Source organism: Crocodylus siamensis, chromosome 15, assembly GCF_052110815.1.
Source record: "Crocodylus siamensis isolate JL-2025a chromosome 15, ASM5211081v1, whole genome shotgun sequence".
NCBI lineage: Eukaryota > Metazoa > Chordata > Crocodylia > Crocodylidae > Crocodylus > Crocodylus siamensis.
This window is the reverse complement of record NC_143409.1, coordinates 3,710,978-3,733,390: the sequence shown is the minus strand read 5'-3', so window position 1 is coordinate 3,733,390 and position 22,413 is coordinate 3,710,978. Positions and strand designations below refer to the sequence as shown.

The window sequence follows — 22,413 nt, the reverse complement described above, 5'->3', positions numbered from 1 at the left end:
AGATGTTTAAATGGTCTAAATGTATGTTAAGTGAGGAGAGAAGCTGCTTGTACCCCAGCCATTTTAATTGGTTTGGAGAAGTCTGAAAGGCCATTTATTTTATTTTATATATTTTTTAGCAATGATGCTTTTATTCTTACAGTTTTCAAAACAGTGTGCAAGTAGGATTCCTCTGTTTTGCTTTCTGAAAGGCTAGCATGAACAAGGCCACAGCAAGGGGATATATGGAATATGATTAAGGCCTTTTGTGATGGGTAATTACCATCTGAGGCCACAAGACTCTTGGATTAAGACTGTGAGAGTGTAGCACGATGAAGATACCATCTAGAGCAATTTACTTGGGATTCAAAATCATCATTCATACAAAAGAGGCTCAGGCTCCACTTGTGTTGTGTTTGGTTACTGAGTGAATGAGATTTTTAGACTGATCCTCCAATCCAAGAGGAAGCCTGGAAATGATTCTGCCTTTTCACGCCTTCTAATGATTTGGGTTTGGTTTTTTTTAAAGTTTCTGGTTGATCACTTTAACCGTAGTAATTTAATTTGATATTGGCTTACTCCCTGGCCAAAAAGAACGCCATTGCTGTATCTGCACACTTCATGCCACTTTCCAATCCATCCAAAATGATCTGTTGTTCTTGGGAAGTACAAAGAGACCTCCGTCAGTGGGGTAAGGGAGTTGAATGTCACGTTAGAGACTGCAGAAGTTAGTGAAAAGGTTTATTGAAAAAAAAGAAAAGAAAAATTGGCTGACACAGCAGAAATGGTCAGGGGAAAAAAGTGAGCAAAAATAGAAACTGGTTTATTAGATGTTGTCAGATCCCTAGAGCTGCTGGAAAAAGTGGATTGGGGAAAAATACAGTGACAAGATGGCAGGAACTTATTGGGGTTTTAATTACGTAGATATTGATTGGGATGGCCCCACAAAATCTAGGGAGAAAAGGCTAAGATGAGACAGGACTGCTGTCTTAGATAGCTCACTGATTAGTCATTGGCCTTCTGAATGTAATCAAGAAAGCTGGGAAGTAAGGGAAAACTGCATGAAGTTTGTTGCTGATCATTATATCAGTAATTATCATTATAATATTCCTAGTGGCACTTGCCAACAGTGATCCAGCTGGACTGAGTATGGTGCACCACCACACATAGAGGCACTGTAGTTGGAGCATAAGGAGCATGGTAATTTTAATGTACAAGTTGCCTGGCATTAAGCAGCACAGTAATCGGGTTCTTTGTGGTCCAAAGGCAAGGTCCATGGATTCCCTGTCTAGTACCATGGTTCATGGCACTGACCTCAGCACCATTTTCTAAGCCTTGGTCTATGTAGTACCTCCCTGTAACAACATTTTTGCTCTGCAGCTGGCAGATCCAGCACCGTCTGCAGCCTTTTATCCTGTGCACCCTGTGCAGAGCCTTTCACCCCCATCCTTCAACCCTAGGTCTTTACGGCTACAGCCCAGCATGGAATATGGCTCACACTTGATGTCCTCTGTATGTTCTCCTACGAGACCGTCTTGCTTCACACAATAGTGGGTGTTTCTGCAGCATCCTCAAGCACACTGGTCACAAGTGCCTCCTGCACCTTATTCCTCCTGACGGTTTGGCATTGGGGGTTCAGCCATCTATTGACTGCAGGCGCTGGCCCAGATATCCAGTGTCACATTCATCAGCAACTTTTTCAGCTCACGTGCCTCCGTGGTCTGGCTGGTCTTTTCCAGCCTCCGTGATCGGGCTGCTCAAGAGAATTGAGCTCTTGTCCTCCATGGAGACCGTAGCTCCTCGTCTTACAGGTGTGTTGGCCCTGCTGGACTTCCTGCGATGAGTTGCCAAGGACCTACAGGTGTCACTGGAGAAATTCCTAGAGGTTCGGTGGACATTCACCACCAGCCCAGGCCATCTGGGTCATTCCCCATCAGTGATGCCATCCTTGATTGGGCTAAGATGCTCCCTTAGCCCCACCAGTTAAGCATATGGGCAAGTACAGGGTCCTGTCTTAAGATGTGGCGTAGTTGTATTCACGTCCCATCTCCTCATCCTCAGACCTGTTTGGTAAAGGGGTTTGCCACGCATCTGCAAGCGTTCAGCTCTTCATCAAGCCCCCGTCATGACTCCAGGCAGCTGAGCTCAAAGTGGCACCTTCATGGATAGGCACGGTCTTTCCTACCTGTGTTTTCAGAGTGCCTGCTGGTTACCAAGTCCTGGGTGCAAGAGACACAGCCGCTCAGTCCATTTGTCATAGTGGTGCTGTCCCTGCAGTTCCAGTTCATCTAAAGAGGCCCGGGAGTTAGTTGAAGATTTGCCCTTTGAGGGAGGGAGGGACCTGTCTAAATGCGATCAGGCACTCAGTTCCCTCGAAGAGTCATGGGTCACTCTCCAGTCCCTAAGGATCTGCTTCCTGGCCTCTAAACCCATATCACGTTCCCGTAACTCTATTGCCCAGTGCTTCTGGGGTCCATGCCTTCCTCCAAGAACTCAAGCCATGCATGCTTTAGTTTGCTCCTCCTTCTGCCCCTTCGGTGTTGGTTATAACAAACACTTCCCTCGTGGGATGGGGAGCACATATCAGCCATCTGCCAGCAAAGGGCCTTTGGACTCAGGATAAGACAAAGCTCTGCATCAGTGTCCTGGCACTCAGAGCAGTTTGGGAAGCTGGACTGGTCTCTGTGGGGGCAGATGACAGGACAAGGAGCAATGGGCTCCAGTTGCAGCAAGAGAAGTGGAGGTTGGGTATTAGGAGAAACTCTGTCATGAGGAAGAGAGTAAAGCACTGGAAGAGGTCACCTAGAGTGGTGGTGGAGTCTCCATCCTTGGAGGTTTTTAAGACCTGGTGAGAGCCTTGGCTGGGATGATGTGGTTGGGGCTGGTCCTGCTTTGAGCAGGGGGTTGGACTAGATGTGACCTCCTGACGTCCCTTCCAAGCCCTCCTCATCTCTGATTCTGTGAAGGTCTGGTCTAGGAAGGTCACCTTCCTCCATCAGATTCATGGCCATCCCGTTCAGATCATGTCAGACACCTACCCTGGGTTTTAGAGCAGGGTCAAGAAGGAGTTTGCTCCGCTCAACGGAAAAGCAGGTCAGCTTTGGCCTCACCTCTCCCCACAGCACCTTCTGGGTTTCCAAAGTTCATGCACGACAGATTGCTGCCACAGCATCAGTTTTTACACCACAAATGAGAGATGTAGGACTTGGTGCTCTGGTCCAGTTTTGCAAGTGGGATTTACTCAGAGATGGACCTGTACGTCCGAGGGTAACAAAAGATGTCCCTTCTTCTGCCTCGGTATCAGACACCTGCCTGATCCCATGCTCAGAAGTCTTCTGAGTGTTTCTACCTACCTATGTCATTCACTGTGTAATTGGTAAGATGCGTGGGGATTTAGCCCCGCGAATCTGTGTGGCCAAGACTGTTAATCCTCAGCTTTGAAATCCTGCATTAAAAAAAAAATCTATCTTCTTACTGTAGAAACCAAAGAAACCAAAACTGCTGTTATGTAAATGATTGGGGAAATCTGCCATCTGGGGCAAACTCACTCCTTAAAAGTAGTATCCTCTCAATACTAGGCTATTTCACATATTATTAAACATATTCAGGTATAACTATATATTATGTGTGGAGTTGATGCTGTCGAATTAATGGAAATGTTTTGAAACCAGGAAGGGAAGGTGGATAGGTGGCTCAAAATGAAATAGGTCTATTCTTCAATCTTTCTGCTGCCAGAGTGGTTTTGAAAATGTTGATGACACTTTTCTGTTGGAAGATGTTACTAAACCCAAGTGTTTTACAGAGCACTTTTGATTTTAGCAAAGTTTGTTAAGGCTGTTTCTCTGGTCCGGAAGGAACAGTAGGTGTGGTGTGGGGAGAGTGGGCCTTTCACCTTATGTTCTGAAACTTCGGGATGTTTTGAAAATGGACTTTTTGTCTGGCAAGCCCTAGTAGTACATACAAACTAAGACCAACTGAGATCCTTACCAGTCCCTATTATAAACCTTTAATATGTACTGTTCCCCTTTGTTTTTAAATGCAGGTTGTTAAAGGCCTTACCTATTTATGGAGCTTAAAGATTTTGCACAGAGGTGAGTGACGGATTTATTCTTTCTGTTTTCAAGTGACTATTGCATTAACTTGTTTAGCAACGCTGTTCTTTAAAGATCTCCCTAACGTGACTCCACTGACATCATTAGGGTTGTTATATAAACCAAGATTGCAAGTTCGACCCTGGGTTGGACTAGATGATCTCTTCGAGTCCCTTCCAGCCTTATTTCTCTGTGAGTAAAGGTCTTCTCTCTGAGTAAAGAGAAGAATGAATGTTACTTAACGGCCTTGGTCAGATACTCTGATAATGGCCTTTAACAGCTTTCCTCTGCTCTCTATTTTTCCCTAAAACAAGCATAATACTAGAGACGTAGGATAGGAATTTAAAGGTATTTTGGTACCGAGTGGGATTTTCAGACGCAGCAGAGGAAGCCTAAATTCCATTGAAATTAGCAGGAATTAGGTGCCTCTTTTTCAAAAGAGGTTCCTTTGAAAATCTCCTATGCACCACTGCATCTTTAGGCACTAACATTTTTTTTGTAGATCTTGGCCTATGGTCCTTCAAAATAGCATAGGCAGGTTTAAATAAACTTAACTTGAAGGTTAAGTTTAATCCATTTTCAGCGTAGTGGCCTGTTCATATTCCCAAGGTAATTTGTATTGCTCTTACATTATCCCTGGTATCTCTTAATTTTTCACCTGTTCACTACTTTAAATAACATTCAGGGGTTCCTAGTATCTGGGCTAACATGACTAAATGGATCCATATTGACTAACTCTTTCAAAAACAGAATATTATCTATCATGGAAGAATGTGGATATTAAAGAACAAGGAAAGGGTTAAGTAGCAAGTGGTGTGGCAAAAAAAGAAGAAACTCTTTGCATTTGTAATGTTCCTAAAGTGTTGGAAAGTAACAGTGATGGTTCCTAATGTTGCTAACAATACCATTTAATTTAACCCATCTGCTCACTCAGTCCTTGTGCACAGTCGGAGGGTGCAGTAACAGACCTTATTTGTGATTAAAGGGAGGAGAAGGGAAAGTCTAATTGAGGGAAGAGATGAGAATATTTTAGAACCTAAATTCAAAGCTGCTGCATTGAATTTGGGATGTAAAGTCTCTGCACCTCGCACAATGGAGACCAGGCTTTGATGCGTTACTGCTATAACAACAACTCGTCATAAGGAAATGCCAGCAGTGTTTGCAGCTCCTGAGAACTTTTGGCTCTCGTTCGTTAGATCTGTAATGAAGTTTGGGTTTTTCAGAGCAGCCAAAGGGCATTGAGTGCTTCATGCCTTTAGGCTCTTCCTTAGAAATGCAATGCTTGGCATGGATGCAAGCGCTTGTTCACATTACTGGTTTGGTCTTCCCTTTGTCCTCAGCTGCAGTTGAAATATTTGCATTAGATGCAGTTTCCTAAGGATGCTTTAGTTTGGGGTAGTCAGCTTACAGATCTCACCTTTTATCCTGAATTTCCCCAGAGGCAAGGAGTTCACAGCTGAACTATCCCGAGCATAGGATGACTGCAGTGGACCTAAAAACGGCCACGTACATGTGAAAACTCTAGACCTCATTACCAAAACACAGAGCAATGCCAGTTCCTGGGCGTTTGAACCAGCCCCAGCATAGCCAGTTCATGAAGTTAGCTCTGAAGACCCCACTTCGTTCCTCTCTGATGAGATGGGACAACGGAGCAATCAGCAACAGAAGTGTTAATGGAAGAAGCATCAGTGCAGGGAGCATATTTTGAGCAGGCTGCACAGTTCTCATGGCACGATGGCCAAGTACCATCAGCCCCTGCAAAGTGCAACAAGAATTTAAAGTACAATTTGTACTTTAAAATGAGTGTTAGTATAGTGAATGGCTGCTGTATTGGTTGGTTTTTCAGAGCCAGCTGTGTTCACACTCAAACTACAGGCTACGTAAATGTGATATCTATACCTCTTCTCTGCCTTGGGCTTAGAAGCAGAATCAGATCTTTTTCTGCCCATTTCTGTAGGGCATCCTTTTACATGACTTGCATGGTCTTGATTTTACAAGTCGTATTGAGGACTAGTGATGCTTTGAGTTGCTTGTATTGGAAAGCACCTTGGTGTCTTCTGGGACGTGTGAGATGGGTCTGGTCCGACAAGGAAAACAGAAACGGATCCCGCTTCTCTTTTCAGGTTCAGCTGCCCTTGATCTGTGGCTGCCTTGCAAAAAGTGAGAGCCACGCTGCATAGGGCGCTAATTAACATGCCTGGGTCCAGCAGTGCTCCCTCAAGGAATCTCTGTTTCAAATGAACACCCCTCTGGGTGCAGATGTGTCCGCACTGTATCTGTATAAATGGCTACATAATAGGCAGTACAAAGCAGGATGCCTGTTTGACAGTAGCCTCCTGTAGCAGTAGACGGATTTTAATGCAACAATAGGGAAGTGGAAGAAAATTTAAACCTGACTCCTTTGTTATCACATACAAAATGTGCCCCAGGGGAGGCTGTTACAGGCGAAGGAGTCAAGGAATTCCACAGTGATGATAACCGAGAGGTAGACGTGGTCCTGGTGGAAAAGATGCATAATACAGTGCAACAAACAGGGCAGTTTCTGACGAGAGGATGGAAAAAAGCAAAGAAAACAAACAATGAGCAAGTCTTTTATTCAAGATCAGACATTTCAGCAAATATTACAGCTTAACTTCAAAACATACCTTGCAACTAATGAGGTGATAGCCATGCATATTAATAAACCTAAAGCTGTAGTCATAGTCATCATCCCCACATCAAACATAAACAAAAGATTAACACCTAGACAGCTTCTTTGGAAGATGTGAGAATGTCCCAATGATAACTGCTCTCTCTTCCCCTGAGGATAAAGGATAGAAATGGAAGGGTAATGAGAAATTAACTTAGATTTAAAACAAAATTAGCAATCAAACTGGGCTCATCTTGTACAAAGTCAAAGTTTGCAGAAGAAATAAACCTAATCCATTAAGTTCAAGAAGGAATTAGAGATCATATACATAATAACCAGTCAGTTTTTCTTGTTTTCTCTGTTAAAGCCTGCTCATCAAGGAGGAGTGTCCGTGTTAAATGTTACCTAAGAGCGTGCATGTGTACATGCAGCATGTGAGCGTGCACACAGCTAGTTCCTCTAGCTGTGCTCTTATTCTACATCCCAGTGTTATCTCCGTTTCACCAAGGGCAGCAAAGCATTTCAGTGTGTCAGCCCTCATTCTGAATCCTTAGTAAGGTAGGTAAGATTTTTCAAAAGCACCTAGGTCCCATTTTCAAAAGCAATTTTGGCATATAAAACCTTCAGCCCTGGATTTCAGGTTGGATCCAAAAAAAAGCATGCAGCCCTCCTTTGGTACCCCATTGACATAAGTGGGGATTTAGGCACCTAACAGAAGAGTATCTTTGGGAACCTGGCCTCTCTTGTGTGTCCGTGTTTGCCTGCTGTCATGCACGGCCTCCTCGCTCAAGGTCTCGTGCTTTTTTGTGTGTGTGTGCTCAGCAGACTATTCAGTCAGGGCCCTCCCACTCGATATATCAAGTTGCTTCTTGTCACTTATGTGTAGCACCACCTTTCAGTGGAGGCGGCTTGCAGGCAGCCAAAGCATGGTGAACCACTGCATGGATCTCCAGGTAAGATTTCCGGAAATCCTCAGCCAAGTAGAATTGCAAAAGGCTTTCTGAGATGAACTTCCACTGCTTATATCCAGTGGTAAGACTTTCCAAGAAAGTCTAACTTCTTGACAGGCAATGTCCAACTAAATTGGGTAATAAAGCATAACCACAAATGTTCAAATCTGAACCGAGTCTTCCAAATTATCTGAGAGATTGGAAATGGTATGTATGCGTGCCCATATTCCAGGCCCCAAATGGCGGAAGGGGAGGCTCCAGAGCCCCGGCCAACACATATGAACAACATTCCTAAAAAGATAGCCAAGTGGAAATGGATTTAACTGGTTTCTACATTTGGAAACTAGAAAACACATGGAGCTAAGAAATGCTGGCTGCCAATGCCAGGCGCCCTTGCAGTACCACTAGGAATAGGCTTGGTGATTGATTTCTATCTTCCAACAGCAGCACACTTTTTGGCTTGCGATTGCAAAGGGAAACAAGACGACACAAGCTGGTGGTAGGATAACATGCCCATTGCAACATTTTTTTTAATCGTGCCAGGTTACAGAAATTAATTTAGCGCCATGTACAGTAATGTACAAGCAAATATGCCAGGTATAAAGAGAGTCTTATGTGCCACTCAGGCTTGGGGAGGGGGGGGGAAAAATCCCCTAGCCTCCAAAGAAAGCATGCCAATGAGGTCAGTGCTGCAAGAAAGTATTTTTGTTCCTCCAGCTGCTGCTTTGTTTTTATCAGCAATGTTCTCTGAGCTGTCCATAGCTAAAATTATGTTTTCCTACCGTTCATGTTCCTTGAACCTGGAGTATTGTATTTGCATATTTGTCAAAGGGAGAAGAAGTCAAGAGACTTTTTAGAAATCCATTTAATTCAAAATCATTAATCTGTTTGCCTTTGAATAAGAATAAAATGACTGAGACGTGCAGTATTCAGAATCCTGACCCTCTGACAGTTCTATTTACTGGTAAGTAAGAGCACGTAGGTCCCATTTATCTGCAGGGAGATGAATCAACTTAGGCAGATACATCATAAAGAGAACTTGTTCTTCCTCCATAATGATGCTTCATACAAATCATTTGTAGTAAGCAAGCTCAAGTGATGGGAGCATAATGACCCCTTTTGGCTCTTGTTTAAATTCTTCCACTTCTAAACAGTAATATTAATCACACGCAGATGGTGCAGAACATTATTTATGCACATTTGTTGTTTTTTTTCTAAAAACAAAACAAAACAAAAAATTAACCCATTAGCTGAAGTGGTTTACAGCACAAGAAGACCAGCTTACCCATTGGGTGCTTTTCTTTTCTCCTCGCTTTGAATACAGGGTACGCGGAATGAAATTTCCGTCTGTGACTCTTGCTTCTTTTTGCCCCAGCGAAACCTCAGGAGCAACAGGGTTTATAGCAGTGATCTGTCTAAATACACTATTTTTGGTGGGTTTTAAATTGCGGAGACAAAATGCACTCTGAGCGACTGCTTTGACAGCAACAGGCTTTAACCTCTGTGGGGCTTTATCCTTCCCCTCTCCAGCACATCTCTGACAGACCACTCCAGCCTTGCCCACAGGAGTATCAAGCAGCAATGCATTGCGGATGTTTCTATTTATCCTACTTGGGGCCACGTAACAAAGAAGAGCAGGAGAGGATGAAACTGGGCACTGACTGGGTAGAGCCTGGGCTCTGGGCCCCGGACTGGGCAGGTCAGACTAAGTGCAATGTATTGCACTGGTCCGGGGGTAGCTGGAAGGAGAGTGCAATGCTGAGCCACACACGCTTCTCTGAGCAGCTTCTGGAGCAATGTAAGATCGCTCTGCCTCTTGCTGTGCTTTCCTCGGGCTTCTGCGATGGGTAAAAGTTGTAAAGGAGAATGTGGTTGTGAGCACATCACTGTTAAATGTAGCATCTCCATCGCATGGTGGGACTGCCCCTTCCCAGGAGAAGAGTCGTGCCAGGGAGAAGCTGCAAGATTAAAGGAGCTGCTGCGCAGCCCACTTCCACCGTGAATTCAGTAGGGCCCTATCGTTGATCCAGTCCGACCTTCTTCTGTGCCTGGAAGCAGCATTTCCAGGGGGTTTGCAAAGCTGTAGAAAGCTGCGGAAGATACAGAGGTGTAAGGAGGGCTGACCGGCCAGCCCGAGAACCAAACTCCAACCTAACTGAAGTTAGCGGGGAGTTTGTGACGGAGCATGGAGGGACCAGTCCAGTTTATACAATCTGTGCATGTCGTCGCTGTTAAACTGCTGCACCATTACAGATCTAACGGTAAGAGGCCGTGTGCCCGTCCAAGTTCAGGGGCACGTTGAGACCAAGGGTGGATCCAGAAGGAGAGCAGTCTCTGATCTCTGGTCCAGCCACAGTAAAAGTAAAGCCAGCTGCCTGCCTGGCAGTGGCAGCACCATTTCTGTTCAGGCAGCAGGGATGGGAGTCTGTTGATTTCATGGCTCATTATCATCTACCTGATTCCTTTTAAACTCCTATTCTACAGGTATTAATGGCCTTCTCTCCTTTTTAATGGTCTTGATGTTTCATTAGTCGACTTGTCTTTTCTGCGGCAATTCTGCTGTCTGTTGGCTGCTCCTGGGACCACAGCTCCTATTTCACAGCCCAGCAGACTGTTTTTAACTCCAGCTAAAACTCAGGTGTGGAAATGACTGTCAGTGAAGTATTGCATGCACTGTCAAGATGCTCAAGAAGCCTAACTTTTGTTTTTTAACGAATCTGAAAAAGAGATGCGTGTTTAAGTCCAATGACTGCAAGACTAATGAAATCATCTTTTTTTCCCCAGTGTTGTGCTGTTTCATTCCATTATATATCACAAAGCAAATGAATGTGCATTCCAGTGAAGTTATATTTGTCTTTTGTTTCAATCTTGAACTGAATCGTAGAGCCCTAGGCCCCTAGCATACTCATAAAGCTTCTAGCTTCTTTTTACCTGGAGCAAAATGTGCTTTGTTACATTTGTGATGATGCGTTAAAATCCTCGGTCCATCTGTGATTGACACAGTGCTGCCTCGAGACCCAGTGTCCTTGGGGACCTTTGCAAAAATCCCATAGGTCCTGCTTTCTCTAGCACACCTGTTTTTTTGTGCCACACATCCTCCCAGCTGCTGTCTCCTGCCCCTCCTCTGCCTGCTCTGCAGGTGCTGGGGTGGGGGGAGCGGAGAGAGGAGCCTAGGGTGCATTTCTTGCAGATAATTGCAGCCGGCCAGCCAGGCACCTGCATGTGATCCTACTCACTGGCTGCTGAACTAAGACATCCCCACGCAGCCTTGATCCCAAGAATTGTCTCACTCTGACCTCGTTGAGCTGATTACTGAGTTTATTGGGCTGTTAATTAGCCCTTTTTAAAATCCAGGACTGTTTTTAGAATGATTTGCAGCACTTGGCAATGCGACATGGAGCCTCCATGTTTCGCTGTAGTGTTCCTTTAAATGCACGCCTGCCATAAACAGATGAATTCGTAACGCTGAGTGTCAGCATATTCTGCATATGTAATTGTACCTGCTGTTTAGTTCATTAGAATGCAGTGCAGCCATAATAACTAGGTAGATATATCGGCTGACATATTTTCAGAAAACAATTAAATATAACAAATAGGATTACTGTACAACTCATCGCTGCTACTTGGGCAGTCACAGTGGAGCCACGCTTATGGTCTACTTGACCTGGAAATGGTCACCCACCAGCAGTGAGATGTGTGTCGTTAAATGAGTCGCTGCAACCAAACCTCAGTGTCTTCCCAATATTTGTATTAGAAAAAGCTCATTCAATAAAACCGTAGTGCTAAGATGCTGGGTGAAAGGGCACGAAGGGTCTCCTGACCACTTGGATGGTTCTCAATCAGAATTTGGTCTCCAACTGAGGGTTTAATATCGTTAATACTGTGTTCAGATACTCGGCGCGCTACTGAAATGGTAAACAAGCTATTAAATATCCCCCTTTTTTAAAACAAAAATCTGGCTTTTTTTTTTTTTTACCCCAAACATAAGAAAGCATTTAATCAGCTTGTTAATTGAAGTTATACGTTTTACGTTACAGAGACAAATTAAGCAAGCTACTCTGATACCCAGAAAACATCTGCTAAGCCAAGACAAACTTAATGATAAACAAAATTAGGTTCCCTTGTAACTGGTTTTCAGCCATCTGCACCCAACTACTGCTCACTTTTAAAGAAGGAACAGAGACACTTGAAATTCATAATGCTATGAGAGGGCTGTCATTAGACCCAGGCGCTGTTCTCTCATCTCTGCAGGTTGGGGTCAGAACTGCATTAAGTCACGTCTCGCGCGTGCCGGCTAGAGGGAAGGGTACACTGCATTTAACTAGGTGAAAGGAGCATTCAGGAGTGTCCGCAGGCAGTGCATGGTCATCTTACCTACTTCTGTTGCGTGTCGGGCTCAACATTGTGGTCTCTGGAGGGAAAGGATCTTGTAGTGTTAACATTTGATGTATTTGCAGCCACTGATGTTGGTAGGGTTATGGCAGTTAGCTTCCACGAGAATTGGGGTTTGCACTGGAGGAGCCCTGTCTGGAGATAAGAGCCGGAAAGATAGGGCCCCATTCATTTTGGTAGGGCTCTGTGCAGCTTAGCGTAGGTTCAGCCTTGTGAAGACATAGAGGCGGCATCAGGGCTAGATTATGCATTTGCACGCGCGTGTGTGTGTGAGCATGCACACACATACCCCAATTAATTGGTGGAGGGGGATGTGTTGTGTAGTGTTCAGTGATGAATTGCACAAATAAAACCTTCCATCATCCTGGCTTGGCATAAAGCATTTGGAGAGGGACTGTTACAAGACTGGTAGCAATGTGGCAGCAGGGTTAAAATTGAATACAAGTTAAAATTCAAATGGTAGGGCTGTCGTGCAATGGATGTTGCACGTTGGAGATTGAATTTGCAATATTTTCCGTGAAAAACCAGTCACGCTGATATACATCTGTATCCTCATAAAAACTGCATGTAGAGAAGAACATATTTCATGGTCCTTTTTTGTCCCCTTAACAGACGTGAAGCCTTCCAACATGCTGGTCAACACGCGAGGACAGGTGAAGCTGTGCGACTTTGGGGTTAGCACACAGGTATCCCCTCCTGCCTCTCGTAGAGTAGACCTTGCCTGGCTACAAAACAAACAGGCCCACAGCAAGCTCTCCTCTGCTGGGAGAGGGTTATTCATTTTTAATCTCTGAGCGACTTTTCTTCATCAGAATATGATTGTTCATTGTTTAATGACAGTAAAAACTGCTGATATTGTAATTACTACTTACGAATAGCAAACTTCATTGATATGCAGCTTCGATATGAAAGCGTTTTGGCCAGACAAAAGGGAGGGCAGAGTGGGAGATGTGTCTAGGGAGCCCAACTGGCCCACAATAAAAATTAATATTGGAAGTAACAATAGTGGTGGGCCTTGACAATGTGCAGCACAAATTTTAATTAATTTCCATTTTGGGCCTCCCTGGAGAACCTCTCTGATAGTGACCCATGAGCTTGCTGTGATGTTGATTTGAATTGCAGCCACCTTTACTCTCAGCCAAACATGAGGACCAAAGAGAAGGTCAGCGTTGTATTATAAGTTGTCAAAGTCTGTTGTCCCTCCAGCGTATTTAGTGCTCATTGCATTTCCGTAATGAATGTGGCTTTATTCACATCTTGAGCCAGCTGACTGAGAAATGAGCGTGCTGAATCCTACTTCAAATTAACTTTTTATATCAGACTAGTTTGGGGTACTAAAGCTATAAGTATCCTGTTTCAAAGAATTGTTTAAGGTTATCTGCCATAAACTGTAATGCAGTGCTTGTTTAAATTGGAGCTCTCATTCAAAAGAAAAAGAGAGATTTAATCATTTTTAATGCCTTCGTAGATAAATTTGTTCCCTTTTACATAATTTTTAGTTGATTTATAGGAATGATGATTGTAGGTTAAATGAGGAATAATTGCCCATTTTATTTCCACATTATCTTTATATTGTTCTAACAGACTGTTTTGTCTGATAGCTGGTGAATTCTATAGCCAAGACGTATGTTGGAACAAATGCTTATATGGCGGTAAGTGCATTTATGCAGAAATAACATTTAAACAGAAATATATGTATAGTGCCTTGGTCTATATAATGTAAGACATGTTCTGAATCTGGTTCTCCAACTGCCTCCTAGCATAGGCTGCATCTTAATAGTGTGTGTCCAATGGAAACTGCTCCTTTTTGTTATCCCCTACACCACTTTCCCTCCTGTTAGTGATCACATTGCATTGCTGGGACTGGAAGAGACAATGCTGATTTGGAAAGTGTTTCTTTAATGTATTTTCAGCCGCCTTTCATGCACTGTAGCAACTGGGATGAAAGGAGAGATCCAGCACGATATAAAAAGCTAGCTCTCCACAAATAACCAGCAGGTGCTTGACAGATCCCCAATGGTCTGTTATTGCCCACACTTTGGGAAAAGCTGTTCCAAGGTCGCAGGTTAGCAAGCTATTTAAGCCTGCGCTTTCAGGCCTGTTGATTTCTTTAGGATTGAGGCTCATGTTTGAGAGCGCTGCTGGCCGAGAGCGCCAGTTCTCAAGTCTTTTCATGGTTCTCTTTGAAAAGCTTTGCAAAATGAGTTAGGGTGAAAGAGCAAGGAGCACCCACCTTTTTACTGTGCATGAAATCGCTGGGCAAATAGAGTCCTCCAGTATTCGACTGTTCAACTTGCATGTTAGCACTCACCACTTTCATTCAGTATGGGAAATCGGTGCCTGTAGTTTGTTAAGGAGAAATGTTAGCCCGCAGAATTGGTTGTGAAGACTACCTATATGCTTCCCCATAGATGCTGTGGATAAAAACATTTCCACTGTCACTAAATGAGAGTTTCCACATTGCATTTCCACTCTCGCTGAATGAGATGAACAAGCTTCCAAAATTGTATCCCTGCTCTCGTCACATGTGGCTTGAGATCTTTTCGCTTCCTCTTCCCATGCCTGGCAAATGATGTGTATCCCAGTGAGATTGATCCAATAGATCCAATAAAAAGGTAGCGATTTCAATAATGATGAGAGAAAACTGCAAACCTACCAACCGTTTGCCATTTTTTGAAGGCTCAAAAACTTGCGTTCCGCAGCTGAGAATGTAAAAAATCGCATGCCGTTCTTATTTTGCTGCTTAAAACCAATTTTGGCAAAAATGGCCTGGGCAGATAAAATTAAAGAGGAAGATAGGCCCCAAATTTGCTAAAAGGCAAATAATAGCAAAAAATGGCTGGCCTGTGTACTTTCAAACCCTTGAAGAGGCTTTTGGATCTATATATATTTACTTCTTTGTTAACAGATAACAAGCAAGGGAGTTCATTTATTTGCTAAGTGTTTCCTAGCCAAGGTATATACATCACTTAGCCTCTGAAACAACCATGTCACCATCCTAACAAAGCTTAAACTGCCCTGTGTGATCAGAATATTAGGTGAGCAGAAAAATGTTAAGTCAGTCAAATTTATTGCTTGTGATAAGCAAACCCGATTGCTGAGCTTCATTCTCCAAAAGTGCTGGAATACTGTGATTAAACAACACCCCGACCCTCCAAATGAATCAACTTCTCTAACTCCGCTCTCATTCTTTGAGTGGCTTTAAATAGCTCTAATAATTAAATTGTATTATTCTTTTAATGTACAAATCCAGATTACAGTTCTCCTTCCCAGGTGTACATTAAGGAAATTACTTTTTTTTCCTTATTGTTTATGGATGAATGTGATGCGTCCATCTGTTAATTGAAAAAGAGAGGATTAAAACTGTATTTCTGGTATTCAAATTGATTTGCTTCTTGACTGAATTGTTTCTGGTCATCAGATGAATTGTTCAGTCTCCAAAAGATAACATCGAACCGTGGGCATTTCGGACCAATGCTCAGGAATGCGAGCTTTGGCACTGTATTAAAATATTCCCACAAAGCAAAGCAGTTTGACATGCCACTTAAAAAAGGTGAAAGCAGATAAGCAGATCTGTTCTGTGCACCTATTTCAGGCCACTGTTTTGTTCCTCACTGAATTTCCAACTCTATGTGGACAATAGAAATTGTGGTCCTTCCTCCAAGGAATTTACAGCCCTTTTCACAAGACTTCACAGACACAAACAGCATATTGGAATTTAATGGCTAAATTTTAAATGCAGATGTTTTTAGATAAATATAGATACATAACGTTAATTGGAAGAAGCATTTTTAATTGACGGATCTTTGTCATGGCTTTGAAAACTATTCTGTATATTCTGTATAAAACAATACTTTTATTAGTGCAGCAGGTAGCATCACCCTGTAAATGTGGACATTTGGGCTGCCCTTGCACTGTCAAAGCTCAGTGATACTGAGAGAGATCCAGCAGCTGCTTTAATCCTGTGCTGCCTTGCTTTTGAAGTTAATGCTGCCAAACTCAATATTATTTTCACGTTTTTGACAATGAATGCATTTTTAAGGCTGGAGGATTGAGACAGTAATTTTCACTTTTGCTCTAATGCTAATTAATCCTGTACCGGGCCCTTTGTATTGCTGTACAGTGGGTGACTATGGAGTTTTAAATGAAAGTATCCAGACTCCTTTTTAACCATTCAGTAAGAATAGGCCCAGATTAGGAAAAGAAAATCAGGTATGGCTAACAAGTTCACTAGCCTCAACCCTGGTGTTTCGTTTTGATGCAAGAAAGCAGTTTTTTCCTTTGATGAAACTTTGCAAAATCCACCCCAGGCTTCCCACCAAGGTACTCCTGTCTTGGTGCGGAGAAGCTGCAAAAGTCATAGTACAGCAGTAAGAAAGAGGTCTGAAATACGTTTGTGAGACTCCTGGAGTCTAGCACTGAACCTCTCTCCCTTTTTCTTGAGGGCTGAAGGAGTGCCCTCTTGTGTTGCTGAGTTACTAGTCTAGCTCTTCAAATAGCCCTAACAGATAATGCTTCTGAGAGCATCGTTACATTTCTTTTATTAAATATGTCCACAAACTAAAAACGTTCTCGTGTGATTTCGAATTTGCTCTCGGTCACCAAGGAGATTTTTCTTATCAGCTGCCTTTCCCCCATTGCAATATCTGTTACGTCTGCGGGAAGCACTTTGATTTAAATGTCCAGCTGCACGGCGTCCGCCACGGGGCATCCTGGGGGAGGCAGCCCCATGACCAAGGGAGGAAGTGACACAAAAATGCCACCTCAAGGTGTCAAGTGTTATCAGGAATATTTTATTTTTTTATCCTTCCTTTGTTCATTAGTCAGTTTGAGTTCATATGATGAGCTAAGTCCAAATGAGGCCTGGTTCCTGGCACCCACATCGAGGTTTCTTTTCACTGCATGAATGCATCCCAAAATCAAGAAACTCGATTTGGCTATCTATCCCGGAAGGGCAATTTTTACAGCTGACCAGGGCAGGGAGAGTATATTTAATTAAAAGTTACCTAATAAATTATTAGTTATAATTGCTCTATGCAGTTTTTGTTCAGTGAGAGTTGTCTAAACATCGTTTAGTTTAATTTCTCAGTCACTCAAAAATGTTAAGCCATTTCAGTACGGGGGCGGGGGGAGAAGAGGAGGGAATGGCAAATCAATAAGAGATCGATAAGAGTAGAAGTTTTCCCAGGAAAATGCACCCAAAAAAAAAATCATGGTTTTTCATTGAAAATAGAAAATCTACAATAAAAATATATCTTTTGTAGGGAAAAATAATTAATTTTAATAATAATATTAATTAGAAAAAATATTTTTATATTAAAAATGCTATAGTTGCTTGCAAGCCATCTAATTTGCAACACCCCGTAGGTAGGGGGCTCTTGTATACATTTCCTGTTTTATATTTTGCTGTATGCTTTCAACACTTTTTAATTTTCAGTTTATTTTCTATAATTTTTTTTAAATAGAGGAATTAACACGAGTAGTTTTATGCAGTGAGATTTCATTTCAATGGACAGCCAACGGCCACTTTAGTCCATGGACTTCTAAATAGAAATTACTATATTAAAACTGTGATTATTGTAACAGGAATGTAAGTCATTTAAAGATGGTCAGATTTGAACAGTATATCAGCTGTGACTACTAAGTAAAGAATAACATAAATAGTTTATGGTAGAAAAGATTTGGGATAGTAGTTTAACCCGGTAAATTCTTCTAGTGTAGGTGCAGCTTCCATTGGCAAAAGATGGGCTTTTTTCCAGTGTAGCTTCAAGTAGTTCCTTGAACAAAATAACCCATACTAGCCAAGTGCTTTTTTGCCTCTGTAACTGCTTCTATGCTGGGGCTTCTGCCAGTGTAAAAATGGTAGAAATCACCTCTCTACCCAGTGCTGTTATAGGGGCACAGGTTTCTAGTGTGGACCCACCATAGGATAACTATATTGGTGAATGCTGTCTTCAAGGACATAGCATGAATATTCACCTGGAAATCTGCAGCTCAGTGTAAAATAACCTTGCTCCAGAGGACTTCATTCCATTTGCCACCTGCTTTTTGTCTGGTAGCCCTGGAAAGTTATCCTGACAGATAATGTAGGCAGCTCTGTGTTTTTTACTTAACATTCATGCTGTGATAAAAGCCCTTGATCTGGGATTAGCAGTACAGTGTAAACATCCCAGAGCACGTCGGACTGGCACTAATTTGGGAGTTTGCTTTCTAAAAAGGTCTCTGGATCGTTAGAGACTAAAAATACAACCAGAGGTTTGTAGGGGGCTTGGCTAGACAGGTGCATTAACAGCACAGTAGGGAGAGGAGTCTCCTGGAGTCTTTTATTGCTGCGTTTCATGCTGCACTTGACCTTGGGAAGGCTTAAATCATAGCTTTCCAGTAAAAACTAGCTATTTTATTTTAGAGTGGTCTATTTTATGTGGCATTAAGCTTACTATTAATATATTTGAATTAAGCCTTTTTTTTTGCAGGTTTAAAACTCAAAATATATATACATTAAAATATATTACCTTGGGGGTCTTCAAGAGGAGGCTGGACAGATATTTGGCTGGGGTGATATGATCCCGGCACCTGTTCCTGCCCGGGTCAGGGGTAGGACCTCATGATCTGTTTAGGTCCCTGCTGACCCTAAGTACTATGATACTATGAAAACAGCGGGGCATCTAGTTAACAGTAAAGGTTATTTTGGTTTAACTGGCTTCAGCAGGTTAGACTCCTGTCTCAACCCCAACTCCTTTACTTAACAGCAAGAGTCTGGCTTTGTCTAGGGTGTGTACCTGAACCACCTCCCGAGGCAGGAAGTAACGGGAACATTAAAACGTAGCCGCTGGCTTTGCTGTACAGGTGCGTGTCATTGAGTTCCACGTAGAATCGAACAGTCCTGGCATAGATGCATTTGGCCAAGATTACTAGATATATGGCAAGCCTGAGCCAAGGCCCTTGACCTTGCAGAATCCAGGTAACAAAGAAAACACATCAAATTCATCAGTAACCCAGCATGTCCATTGGGTACCAAATTAGATGGACTGCAGTGGGAATCCTACAAAATTCTTGCATAGTTTACTTGCTTGGGGCTAATCATCAGTGGGGACAAATGTATGGTTGTGTGACTGGACTCAAGAAGCTATTTCCCCTTTTTCTTGCAGCCTGAACGAATTTCGGGGGAACAGTATGGAATTCATTCCGACGTATGGAGTTTAGGGATTTCCTTCATGGAGGTATGTAAACATCTATGAGTCCTTTTAGGTGTATTGACAAAGCTGAGCTAATCCTAAGGTTGAAATGATGGTTAATGTACACTGTCGTATGTCCGTGTGAGCGTGGGTAATCTTTAACATCATTAAATATCTTTGCTGTATCTGGAATGGAGTTGTTACTTGGGTCAGATTCAGTTAGGTTGAGAGCAATCTATATTGGGTTTTCCATGCCACTTAAACCCTTTGGCAGAGTACACAGAGTTGGATGAGTAGGGTATCTTGCCACCCTTTGCACAGGTAGGTGTTCCTGTACCAGAAGAGAAGAGGCCGGCACAGAGCAAGCCAGTAGAAGTGGGTCGCTGTAGGGTTTTGCAGATGCAAGGCCTGACCTCCGTTAATGCCAGCACTAACCCTAATGAAGTTCCTTGTATACAGCCTAGTAACTGGGATGTGGTGGGATGAGTTCCTTCCACCATGGTTAAATATAGCTTTCAGACTCAAGTGTTCACCAGTGCTTTCTGGAGCAACTTCTCACGTAGGCCATTATGGGCATGCAGGACAGTATTGAAATGAAGCCGTTCAAAGAGGATGGGCTCAGATAGAAATACAGTAGCTGGGGGGACGGCGGGGTGTCCTTCCTGCATGTTTGATGCACACTATTCATAATCATTTCTTTTTGAACCCAATAAAATGTCAGGTGTATCTACCTAGTACTCATTAAATGTGCTAAAACCATACATTTCATCGGGCTTTACAAAGGCGGATTCTCATATTACAACGACAAAAACAGAACGCCTAAATTTACGGGCGAGTTAGATCTGTCAGGCATTTGATGAGGCATTGACAAGTGATGTTAGGCCCTGGGCCTGATCAGGGAAAAGGGGAAGGTGACTTTGGTTTGGCATTAGAGTCGAGTATTGTTTTATGGATGACCAGGGTCTTGATTTAAGGCCTGGTGGGGGAAAAAAAATATAAAAACAAACCGCTGACTGTTTCTTGCTACATCTGTGCCTCATTTAAAATCTCGTGGCCATTTGTGAGGAAAACAACTTGATAAAAAGATGACAGCGATGCATGAAAGGTGCTTCCTGCGTCTGACCCCTGGAGCAACAGCAATGGCAGCCTTCGTATGAAGAATGCATCTTGCTTCCCTATCGGTTCACAAGGAAGTGGGAGGAGAAAAACGGGAGACACATAGAAGACCTTGCGTTTATATCCCAAAGCAGTCAACTTCCAAAATTAAATACGTGTATGGGTTTTAACTGGATGTTGTGGATAGTGCTTTTTAAGGAGGCACAGAGGCCCTTGGGTGTGGGACTCCATTATCTGGATCACTGATAGCCTTGCCCGACCATGTGTCTCTGGCACAATACCATTGCTTATCTCTTCATTCTTTTCACTGTCATCACATACTTGAAGCCCCTATGGGAATTAGTAAGACCTTTATGCTGTCATATGCTTCCATAAAAGATTTACGCTTTTCATCAGCTACGTGTCTAAAAAACAAAACAAATAAAAAATTCTGTCCAAAAATATGTTTAGACTTTATCTCAAAAAATTAGTCCTAACATTGCACTATCTTTCATGGATAGTGAGAGAGATAATAGCATACTGAGATTAATAGACAATAATATAATGTAAATGTCCTTTTGTTCTCTTTTGGTAGATGTAATACGCCCTTTGTGTGAAGCAAGTTAACCAAGACTTGAAATGTCTTTGCAAATAAATAAGTAATAGTTGTTGTCAGATGCATGATTGATTGGAACTAGATTGAAATAGTTTACTGCTGAGTTATTGTATTTGGCTCTTGTAAATCTTTTTCTAAGTCTGATTAGAACTAACTTTAAATATACACGAGCAGCATGCTTTAGTATGCCACAAGGGACATTGTACTGCTAACTCATTTTATTCCACTTTTCACTGATTTACAACATGGGAGCATGCCCAACATTTTGGGAGAGATGTAAAATATAATCACGTTACTTCTCCATGCTTTCTGTAAATTAATTTAATTGACAAGAGTCTAAAATGAGATTGCATTGCAAAAGGCCATTTTTTGGTCCTGTTCTTTTTTTGGGATAGTTTAAAGGAAACGGAGAAAACATCTAGCACATGCATCTATCTCTTCCTTAGTGGATTCAAGGGATACATGATGCCCAGCATGCAGCTCTCAAATGAGAGTAATTTCTGGGTTATCATTTCCAAGATTTGGTGTTCCCTCTATGATTCTGTCGAGGGATTATTGTTAAGGAAACTGATTTGGCTGGTTACCAATTACCTGCATAATGCAGATTTTTATATCTTATCACCTGGCATTAGGGAAACCCCTGCGGTCTGCGTCTACTCTCTTCTTTCAAACCGTCCAACTTCCTCCTCCTCTCTCTCTCTCTTAACATCTCCAGAGTCAGATGCACAAAACAATTTGGCTCTGTGTGCTTTGTTAATTGGTATGTCATCTGGTCCTCCGAGACCTCTCTTCAACATGATCGCTGCTTTATTGAAGTGGTTTGACTGATGTGTTAAATGATGAAAGCAAGGACAGCGGCTTAGAAAAATGTCTCAAGAAAGGTGAAGAAGATGCTCAGAGAGCCATGCAAGGTCACTGTCATTAAAGTAACACTGTCTATTGACAGGGGGATTGGTGAAACAACCCTCCCGGCTCCTGTTGACGAAGTAGAGCAGGGCAGTTAGTTTGTTCTCAAATTTTAAAATGATCTCCACTCAGTTCTTTCATATCCAGATGCCCGGTGCCTAAGCTCATGGAGTCGCAGCACATTAAGTGACAAGAAAGGGTATGCGGGATCAAGGAAACCAGGACTGTGCGGCTGGTAGGACGATTGAACCAGTGACTCAAGTTAGACTGTCGCAGTTCCTTTTGCCTGTTTCTGCATCTCTGAACTGCCTGGGATTTCTTTGCTACGATCCTGTGTATGATGAGAAGTGGGAACCAGTGCTTTAAAGTTTGAAAGTGCTGCCCAAGAAGCATACTGGCCAAACCTACGAAAGATGAAGTGAAGTGAAGTTTGCATATATTTATTTATTTTGCTGTTAAAAAGGTGAATTAATTCAGCGCATGATCTATAAACCTGTTTAAAGACGCTTCGTTGCAAATAGTTTGCATATTTTCATGAGGTTTTTTAGCTGTAGTTTTATTTAAGTGCTTTTTGGTTGAC

The 22,413-nt window shown here is 42.6% G+C and overlaps 1 protein-coding gene across 4 annotated transcripts in view; it reads left to right on the top strand.

Annotated features, from left to right (window-relative positions):
- The window catches only part of MAP2K5 (mitogen-activated protein kinase kinase 5), a 186,572-nt gene that overhangs the window by 89,347 nt on the left and 74,812 nt on the right, over positions 1-22,413 (top strand). For 3 of the 4 annotated variants that reach the window (XM_090029468.1, XM_090029470.1, XM_090029471.1), the window contains exons 13-16: positions 4,022-4,070; positions 12,654-12,727; positions 13,643-13,693; positions 19,190-19,261. In XM_090029468.1, coding sequence (XP_089885594.1) covers positions 4,022-4,070; positions 12,654-12,727; positions 13,643-13,693; positions 19,190-19,261 — 246 coding nt within the window. The remainder of the gene's footprint in view (positions 1-4,021; positions 4,071-12,653; positions 12,728-13,642; positions 13,694-19,189; positions 19,262-22,413) is intronic. The other variant, XM_090029469.1, reaches the window with a different exon arrangement.